We start from the raw sequence: 10,734 nt of genomic DNA, 5'->3' as shown, positions 1-10,734 counted from the left end.
ACACACCCCCGGCATTGACAATGTCAAAAAATTAATGTAATTTAAAAATTCTGACACCATCCAGCTGTCACGCTGCTCCTCTGCTATTGATCTGCTGATCACCCCCTAACTTTATTATTACCCTCCTCTGTGCCTTGTCTGCCCATCACTGTTTGCCCCCCAAAGGCCAAAAACCCATCCCTCGCTCTAGTTTTTACAAGAATCTTCACTTTTTATTTATTTAATTCAAACACTCGTTTACTTACAAAAATGAATTTGCTCCCTCCACTCCCATCCCAATTACAACGCATCCATCCAACAGCTGTTCAAAGTCTTTAATTCAATAGATTCCTGCCATTACCAATTTTTGTTTATTTATTAAAATAGAGTGTGAACCACTTCCAACCATTTCCTCCACAAGATGCCTCCACGTTATTCTCACAACGCATATAATCTCTCTCTCTCTCTCTCTCTCTCTCTCTCTTCCTACAAAACTCTCTTTGTTTTATATCCACATTTTTTTTTTTTACATAAACTTGCACAATTCTCCATTCCTCGCAGCAGCCAAATTCATCACAGCTTGACCACCGGACAGGACAGGACATGTCCAAAATTCCCCATTATCTTATCTTATAATATAATATCTACGTGGGTTAGTCCAAGAAAAATCCAGCTGTGCTCCATCATCTTTTGCATCCACCATGGAAAAAAAAAAGCCGCTCATATAGCTGGCGCTGGGGTCCAACTTTCACGTGTCGGAATCCAATTCGGCCGAAACCCCCGACCCTCGTTTATAGGACCTGTCCAGCTTCTGGGCCAGCTCATGTAACACTTGCCACGTGGCGTCGCCTTTCCCGACCCGGTTGTGGAAAAGCAAGGCCCGCCTGTTCTTCTGGTCCCACAGGTTGTGTTGGATTGTGCTGAGATTGGTCGCCGCCACCTGTTCCAGGATATTTCCCAGCTTGTCCACGTCCCTTTCCGCCACAGTGAGTGATATTTCCGTCCAGTTCACGGCGGACGGGAAGGGTAACCGGATGCCATCTGCTATGATTACCGGCACGCATCCCAACGCCACGGACTCGACCAGCCTCGGACTCCACGGGGCCCACCCCAGAGGGCACAAACAGAAAACCGACCGTGCAATTTCTGACTGGTAGCCGGCAAACCTATGCCTCTTCAGATAAAACCTCCGGTCGCCGCTGTATTTCCGCCATATCACCGTCCGCACACGCCTACATTAAGGAGAACCAAAAGTAAATACTAAATACCTCGAGGGTAATTCAGTACATCCGGAGACAAAAACCATGATTACGAGTTTGATTAGAGTGGATTAGAGGGAGTGATCAATCAATTACTTGCTGTAAAATCGGCCGCTGACGTTCTTTGGGTGAACTTCCATTTTGCCCCTGAAGAACACGAAAATATCACGTCGACCCTTCACCGGATAATTTTCTACAGTTGTCTGTACAGATTCAGGCGAAATATAAGGTGGGATAAGCACATTCTCGACGTCCTGACACGGGTGCTTATAGTTGACGCCAAAAGTCTGCAGTATGATGGAGGTTTTCAAGAATCCAGGTATGCCATCCGCGATTGCCGCTTCCTCCTATACATGACCCAAAAAAACACCAAAACAAAATATTTAGGAACACAGGAACAATCTGAAAAGCCCTGAACAAGAAAGGCGAAATTTCTGGGAAAAGACTAAACTTTTGGTTTGGGGAATACCATGGCGTGGAAGCAGGCTCCGTAGTCGTGGGAGGCGACGAAGACGTGGTCAGACCCCCCTGTACGATTCCAGAACGGGTACTCGGTGGAGATAAGCTGGACAGCAGAAGCTAATAGACTCCTCGCGTGCCCGATTGCTGGGAAGCCATTGATGGTGCTGAAGTTGCAAGATACGTAGACGGGAACGAAGAAAAAATCGGCTTCGTAAGGATCGAAGGTCCGCACATGGCTGGTCAAAAGAGCTCTGTGAATGGCGACCTCCGACGCAAACAAATGCTTGCTGCACCGCTCGTTTGAGAGCCAGTTCATGTTGTAATTCGGCGGCAGATCATAGACGAAAATCTTCAGATTCTTCAAGAACATTGCTGAAAACATATACATATGTTAAGAGTTTCAGTTACAAGGGCGAAAGAGGTGAAAACTTTCATCAAAACTGTGAGGGAAAACAATTTAACCTGAATTACTTGTGGATTGTTGGAGGAGAGTGGCGTTGGTGGACTCGAAGAGAGCGCGAGAAGCGAGGGTCGATTCGGAGTTAGGGACATGGGTTTTGGATAGAGAGGTAGGTTTGTTCTGTGGGTTATTGTTGGTCACGAAATAGGAGCCGAATAGATAGAGCGAGAGGGAGAACCAGATGACCCATTTGTAGGACCTGTAAAACAAGCTCCTTTCTTGGGGCCTGCCATTTTTGTTGTGCAAAAGCCTCATCCTCACATAGAAACCCCTGTTCTTCGAGGGTCTCTTCGGCTCCGCCATCTCATTTAAAACCTAGAAAAAACCCATGACGTCGCTTTGGCAAGTGAAAAGTTTAGCAGTTGGGATAGGGCTTTCGGTTCTTGGTCTGTGAAGAAGTGGAAACGAAGGAACAGTGATTGAAGAAGAAGAAACAAGAGAGGTTGTTAGTACTTCGTTGTTGTGACCAAAACTAAACAGGTATAAAACATTAAAAAAATGATAAATGGATTGGTTTGGGATGTCTATATGCGTTTGGTTCAGTTCTGGTGATTCGATAATAATATAAAAAATCACTATATTTCTGCAGAAACAGTTCACCCATGGAGAGAGAGAGAGTGTGTCTTTGTGGGGTTTCAGAAGGTCACATGGAGAACAGAAGCAGAAGCAAAATTAGAAATTAAAAACAACGAAACATGGGGAAGCTGGTCTCGTTTTCTATGCTAGTTTTGATCCTTTCGGAGTCCAGACGAGTTGAATGACGGAAACGCCCTTATCATTTAGACAGAAAGTGTGAGCTATGAGCAGCAGTATTTGGTAAAAACGGAGTAGTTACTCGTAATATCCGATGAGCTTGTCTCTTCAAAACAGTTCAATCAATGTGTCATAGTCTGTCTCTCCGCATTATGAATGAAAAATACAGCAGCGAGGATTACAGCTGAGCTGGGTTAAGTAGTTGAAGACCTTTAAATTGCATTTGATGCGCAGATGGTACAATTTCTACTGTTCTTTAAGACAGATCAGATAATACAAACGAGGAATGATAAAAGTTACGAATTGTGTAAATATTAAATTTATTATTAAAAAATTAATTTTTTTTTAATTATAATTTTAAAAATAATAATATATATACTTATATTTTTTACTTACAATACTTACTTTATTAATTTTTTAAAAAATTTAAATTCTAAATTTTGATTTTTAATGTATCTGAAATGTAAAAGAAATAAATTTTTTTAAATATATTTAATATTTTTCTAATTTCAAATATAAAAGATTTAAAAATTTTGAATTTAACTCGTTCTCCAAGAAAAAGGGACACGTAAAAGGATGTTAAAAAAAATTTCGAAGGGTAATTAAAGAACTTCGTTATCCAAGAAAAGGGGGCACTTACAAAGGGTGTTAAAAATGCAGCACATCAGTAAAGGCGGGCAAAAAATACATTGATTTCTACGTCCATTAAAGAGAATAATTATGGAGCCCTTTATTGAGAGTGACAATTCGCATTTGAAAGTTTTTTTTTCTTCTTTTTACACTTGTCTTTAAGCATAAAGATAGTTTGTACTTTGCGCTAATTACTATTTTTATTTTTATTATAACACTACTCACTTTATCTTTAATTTTATTTTAAAAAAAAAACTTTATCTTTAATTTAAAAGTAATACATTGTCACGTGATTTATTAAAAAAATTAAAATATAAATATAAAAGTTTAGATAAAATTTAATGTTTGAATCTTCATCTTTTTTATATTTTCAAATTTATTTTATTTTGTTTAAAGAGATAGTTGAAATTGTGATTTATATTGGAAAATTTTTTTTTAATAAATAATTCTACTTTTTTTTTTTAAATATATATATATGATAATTCTAAAACTGTATCTAGTATTATTTTTTCAAATTATATTTCCTCTCATCAGAAACGACTAAATACATAGATAAAGAAGGTACCAAAACATCTTCGAATTCTACACCCATTGTTTGGTATTTACTATGAGTTTTAATTTGTGGGTAAGCGCACTACAATACATACATTCATCACCAGTCAACAGTCAACAGTCAACTAACAGCCTCGTGGCCATTCTGCTAAAGAAACATTAGCAGCACGCATGATTATTACCCTAACAAAACATACGCCTTTGATTATGAGAAAAGAAAGAGAAAGGCAACTCTTGCAAAGAAGTCTCGTGCACGGCAAGAGTACTGCTTCGATAATTAGCTGTTATATACAGCAAATTAGAGATGAAGACTTCTATTTCCTAATTGCTGTGGCAGACAAATTTTTTATATAATTTAGTTTATAAAAATAAAATTTTAAATCTTAAAATTTTCTAATCAACCCTTAGCATTTAACGAGTATAAATAATATATGAATAATACTAGATACAGACATGAAATATGAAAGTATTGTATACTCTTTTTGACAAAAGCAAAGCTAACCATTAAAATATAAATATTTTTCATACGAATATTTTTAAGCGAATACGCGAAACTTAAACATCGTATAACTGTATAAATTATTTCCCTTTTTAATTACTTATACAACTAGTCCATTATGATATAAATATATATATATATATATATATATATAGTGATTAATTGGAAGAATTGTATGAGATGAATAATCATTAGGTGTGAGAAACAATGAGAATACTTGGGTGAGCAGATAATTAGTGGTAGACGTGGGAATTCAGCTAGGGGTGGAGTATTTCGTGGAAAGGAATGTTTAAGAGACAATGCACCATAATAAATTAAAAATATTTTATTTATTCCAAGCTGGGTGGGCCCCATATATACCATTTTCTTCGAGTAATTTGTAGGCAAAATCAACTTCAAACTTTGTCTCCTCCTTCTTCACTTGTACATCAAGGAAGGGCAGGGCCAGCCCAGCTGAAAATGAATGCACACCCCAATTCGGGCAGCTTATGAATTGTAATCATCATGGATATAACTTGACCTGGTCTGTTCTTGAAAAATCCCCCTCCTTTTTCTTTATTTTATTTTTTATATTTCTTAAATCAATCGGAAATGCAATAATAATAATAATAATAATAACAATAATAAATAAATAAGTTAAGGAAAGCCCAAATAAGTCCTATTATTATAATTAATCTTATACATGGAAACAAATCATTTTGACTGGCTACATTTGACAACTTAAAAATACGAAAGTTAAATTTGCTGTAGATTTAAAGAGTTTGTTACGATTATATTTTGAGTTGGTTAGCTAAAATTTGATTAAATATTTCCATGACTAGCTCACTGCAAATGCTCTAAACCTCCAAAAGAGCTAGTAAATTATAATATGATCTTGTAAAAGATTATAAAAATGATTGTATGTATGTGTTGTTATAAATACATACATGAACTTGGTGGATAATTATTTAGATTTCATCTCTTAAAATTCTAACTTATTCATATATAAATTATTGGAATTCTTAAATTCATTATTGTATCTCATTAATTCATGTATAACTTTTTTATATTCTTTATCTTTCTATTTTTATAAAAGAAAAAATCTGAGAAGAAGCCAGTGTAGTGGGAGTAACCGTTGCGCACCCTACGTGGCATAAGTAAAATGACGAAAAACACCCTATAACATTCATCTCTCAAATTCGAAATTATTATAGACTGAGAGAGTGACGATGAGAGAGAGAGAGAGAGAGACTGACGATAAGAGAGAGATCGAGATGAGAGAGATGATGAGAGAGAAACAATAAGAGAGAGAGAGTGACGATGAGAGAGAAAAAGCAGAGATGAGAGAAAGAATCAAGATGAGAGAGGGAGCTGAGGAGAGAGAGAGAGTGACGATGAGAGAGACCGAGATGAGTGAGAGAGCTCGATATGAGAGAGAGAGCAGAGATGAGAGAGACGATGAGAGAGAGAGGCCGAGATGAAAGAGAGAGTCGATGAGGGATGAGAGAGAGATCTTATGAGAGAGAGTCGATCTGATGAGAGAGAGTCGAGGAGAGGGAGAGAGAGAGACGATGAGAGAGAGAGTTGAGATGAGAGAGAGAAACGATGAGAGAGAGACGATGGGATGTGAGAAAGACGAACAGAGAAGCCATCTGGTGCAAAACTTAAAAACAAAAAAAACAAAAAAACACATGGATCAGAAGCATCTATATAGTGTGTGCATTGTGTGTACCGCTACAGTAGATATTATATAGAAGAACTCTTTAAAAATGTGTTTTGAGAATTATTTGTACAACACAAAAATATTCAGCGAATGAAATTAAATTCTGAAAAGTCAGTTTTACATCACAACATTTCAATTATCTTATCATTTTTCTTTAATTTCACAACATGTGTATGATTTATCAATAAAATTTGCAGGAAGAACAAAAATTGGAACGGGCCCTCTTAAAAGCTTTCTTGCTCCCAATCATTCGATTTGCAACTTTACGCGCGTCGATCAAGAGCCATTACAATTCCTGCAAAGCTTAGCTGAGTCATGACTCATAAAATATGAGGTTATAAATAGATCTCCTGGAATCATGTTTTTCCACTTTTCTCTTTCAGATTCAATCTAAAAAGCTGGACCAGAATCAAATCGTAATTAGTTTTTGATTATTGCTTTTCTCAGGACCAACCAGACAGCAATAATGTATGGATTAGAGGCAACATTTTCATCATGATCATGGGTTTAATTACGCAGCTTGAGGTTATATTTGTATGATGATGATGATTAAGGGAGGGAGGTCATCTTGGATTTCATTACCTACCCTTTTTGTAGGCTACAAGAAATTAACAAGTCTTGTTTATTTATTTTTTATTTTTTGTTTTGATAAATACAAAAATATAGAGAAAATGCTATATGAACTCATGCTAAAAGAAAATGAAAAAACAAAAACAACAACTTTTATGTCCTGCTAGCATATCCAAAATATAAACCTCAGTCTAGTCCTAATTATTTTTTACCACCACCAAAAACCTTTGACGATCAACCAGTCGGGACTTCCACCTTAAGAGAAGCTGAGAAATCACTGTCGTTCGGTGGTAGCCGTCTATCTCTCACTAGATTGAAACAGGTCAAACATTGCTAGCATCTAGTGAAAAATCATCAAGGAGCTAACAAGATTCATCCTGATCTAGTCGGATCTAGCAAGTTAAGGTTAAGCCTAGCCGTCTATCTCTCACTGGATTGAAATAGGTCAGACATTGCTAGCATCTAGTGAAAAATCATCATGGGCTAACAAGATTCATCCTGATCTAGTCGGATCTAGCAAGTTAAGGTTAAGTCTGGCAATAAGAATGGCACAAGGGGTGTAAGAATTTCGGTTTGGACTAAAAAAAATCGACCAATTTCGATTGGTTCGAACTAGACTGATTATGGAATCAGTTAATCTTAATCTAAGAAAGTAGAAAATTTCAATTTTCCGTCGAGTCTCAAGGTGGTGTTTTTTTCACTCCTGATTGACCAAATTTACTACATAAAACTTTAAATAATTTTTTTTTAATGATAGTTATATATTTTAAAGCAAGTAGTCTTGTAATTCTATTCTAACTAATTATAAGTAATTATGTAATTTTTTTTCTAACTTAATTATTTATGCATAGATTATATAAAATATTAAAGGTTAAGAATTTTAATATAGGATATTAACTATTAATTATTGATAATACACATACTATTAACATTATGAATTTATTTTACTTAATTAAAACACTAAATAACTTTAAAAAAAAAAAAGGACCTAGACCAAAACACTCTGATAAGACCGATCGGAACGAACAAAAGCGGTTCGAACTTTTGGTCGACCAGAAAAATAGTCCGATACGAAATTCTCCTCCAAGACCGACCAGATTAGGCTAATTGCACCCCTAAATGGTAGGTTAATACCAGTAGCTGGCTCCATAATTTCAACACAAATGTGAGGGTAAAATGGGGATAGAAATTCAAAACACAAGCCTCTTTTATTTAGAGATCTAGTATACATGTAATCTTATTTTTCGGATATATTAATCTTCTTCAAGTATTATTGGTTTGAAAATTTATTATAAAATATTTTATCATGAATCATATTATAATTTTGAAATATTTATGTAGATATCTTTAATAAGAGTTGATTATTAAACAGATTATACGGATCATGTTATGTCATCAATTATTTACATAAATTATATTTAGATTTTAGTTTATGATCGATTTAATTAAACAGGTTAAGTTAGGATTGATCCACTTTATTGGATGAGATTTTCCATCACGTTTGTAGTCTAATTCACTTTGGAATCTTGTTAATTAAAAGTCTCTCATTTTTGTTCCTTCGCAATCACAATGCAATACTTTTATACCGATGATAATTGTGCTCTAAACTCTTTGTTTCTTTTTAATTATGTTTCACTCCTCGCCGTCTCAATACCGAACATATGATTATATCTAGCATTATTCTAATTCTAATCACGAAGCTGGTAAATATATAGACGAATCAAAATAATTCTACTTTTTTTTTTTTAAATATATATATATGATAATTCTAAAACTGTATCTAGTATTATTTTTTCAAATTATATTTCCTCTCATCAGAAACGACTAAATACATAGATAAAGAAGGTACCAAAACATCTTCGAATTCTACACCCATTGTTTGGTATTTACTATGAGTTTTAATTTGTGGGTAAGCGCACTACAATACATACATTCATCACCAGTCAACAGTCAACAGTCAACTAACAGCCTCGTGGCCGTTCTGCTAAAGAAACATTAGCAGCACGCATGATTATTACCCTAACAAAACATACGCCTTTGATTATGAGAAAAGAAAGAGAAAGGCAACTCTTGCAAAGAAGTCTCGTGCACGGCAAGAGTACTGCTTCGATAATTAGCTGTTATATACAGCAAATTAGAGATGAAGACTTCTATTTCCTAATTGCTGTGGCAGGCAAATTTTTTTTATAATTTAGTTTATAAAAATAAAATTTTAAATCTTAAAATTTTCTAATCAACCCTTAGCATTTAACGAGAATAAATAATATATGAATAATACTAGATACAGACATGAAATATGAAAGTATTGTATACTCTTTTTGACAAAAGCAAAGCTAACCATTAAAATGTAAATATTTTTCATACGAATATTTTTAAGCGAATACGCGAAACTTAAACATTGTATAACTGTATAAATTATTTTCCTTTTTAATTACTTATACAACTAGTCCATTATGATATAAATAAATATATATATATATATATATATAGTGATTAATTGGAAGAATTGTATGAGATGAATAATCATTAGGTGTGAGAAACAATGAGAATACTTGGGTGAGCAGATAATTAGTGGTAGACGTGGGAATTCAGCTAGGGGTGGAGTATTTCGTGGAAAGGAATGTTTAAGAGACAATGCACCATAATAAATTAAAAATATTTTATTTATTCCAAGCTGGGTGGGCCCCATATATACCATTTTCTTCGAGTAATTTGTAGCCAAAATCAACTTCAAACTTTGTCTCCTCCTCCTTCACTTGTACATCAAGGAAGGGCAGGGCTAGCCCAGCTGAAAATGAATGCACACCCCAATTCGGGCAGCTTATGAATTGTAATCATCATGGATATAACTTGACCTAGTCTGTTCTTGAAAAATCCCCCTCCTTTTTCTTTATTTTTTTTTTATTTCTTAAATCAATTGGAAATATAAAAAATAATAATAACAATAATAAATAAATAAGTTAAGGAAAGCCCAAATAAATCCTATTATCATAATTAATCTAATACATGGAAACAAATCATTTTGGCTGGCTACTTGACCACTTAAAAATACCAAAGTTAAATTTGCTGTAGATTTAAAGAGTTTGTTATGATTATATTTTGAGTTGGTTAGCTAAAATTTGATTAAATTTTTCTATGACTAGCTCACTGCAAATGCTCTAAACCTCCAAAAGAGCTAGTAAATTATAATATGGTTGTGTAAAAGATTATAAAAATGATTGTATGTATGTGTTGTTATAAATACATATATGAACTTGATGGATAATTATTTAGATTTCATCTCTTAAAATTCTAACTTATTCATATATAAATTATTGGAATTCTTAAATTCATTATTGTATCTCATTAATTCATGTATAAATTTTTTATATTCCTTATCTTCCTATTTTTATAAAAGAAAAAATCTGAGGAGAAGCCAGTGTAGTGGGAGCAACCGTTGCACACCCTACGTGGCATAAGTAAAATGACGAAAAACACTCTATAACATTCATCTCTCAAATTCGAAATTACTATAGACTGAGAGAGTGACGATGAGTGAGAGAGAGATTAACGATAAGAGAGAGACCGAGATGAGAGAGATGATGAGAGAGAGACAATGAGAGAGAGAGTGACGATGAGAGAGAAAAAGCAGAGATGAGAGAAAGAATCAAGATGAGAGAGAGAGCTGAGGAGAGAGAGAGAGTGACGACGAGAGAGACCGAGATGAGTGAGAGAGCTCGATATGAGAGAGAGAGCAGAGATGAGAGAGACAATAAAAGAGAGAGGCCGAGATGAAAGAGAGAGTCGATGAGGGATGAGAGAAAGATCTTATGAGAGAGAGTCGATCTGATGAGAGAGAGTCGAGGAGAGGGAGAGAGAGACGATGAGA

At 34.7% G+C, this 10,734-nt stretch overlaps 1 protein-coding gene across 1 annotated transcript; it reads right to left on the bottom strand.

The window, feature by feature from the left end:
- Nucleotides 1-336: 336 nt before the first annotated feature.
- LOC121239225 (probable glucuronoxylan glucuronosyltransferase IRX7) lies at nucleotides 337-2,843 on the bottom strand. Its single transcript, XM_041136402.1, has 4 exons — nucleotides 2,163-2,843; nucleotides 1,708-2,072; nucleotides 1,335-1,585; nucleotides 337-1,211 (listed from the first exon to the last, which is right to left on the bottom strand). Exons 1-4 carry the CDS (start codon nucleotides 2,461-2,463, stop codon nucleotides 728-730), a joined length of 1,401 nt encoding a protein of 466 aa, XP_040992336.1. The 5' UTR covers nucleotides 2,464-2,843; the 3' UTR covers nucleotides 337-727.
- Between the last annotated feature and the right edge of the window lie 7,891 nt (nucleotides 2,844-10,734).

This window comes from Juglans microcarpa x Juglans regia, chromosome 7D, assembly GCF_004785595.1.
Source record: "Juglans microcarpa x Juglans regia isolate MS1-56 chromosome 7D, Jm3101_v1.0, whole genome shotgun sequence".
Classification (NCBI taxonomy): Eukaryota; Viridiplantae; Streptophyta; class Magnoliopsida; order Fagales; family Juglandaceae; genus Juglans; species Juglans microcarpa x Juglans regia.
This window is presented reverse-complemented; position numbering and strand designations above follow the sequence as displayed.

Bases quoted from the DNA above. Each gene is read 5' to 3' on its own strand.
- LOC121239225 (XM_041136402.1), bottom strand. From the start codon at position 2,463: ATGGCGGAGCCGAAGAGACCCTCGAAGAACAGGGGTTTCTATGTGAGG. The intron at 2,073-2,162 runs GTTAAATTGTTT...ATATGTTTTCAG, and splicing joins ACAATCCACAAGTAATTCAG to CAATGTTCTTGAAGAATCTG. The intron at 1,212-1,334 runs GTAATTGATTGA...TCCTTAATGTAG, and splicing joins AGCGGCCGATTTTACAGCAA to GCGTGTGCGGACGGTGATAT.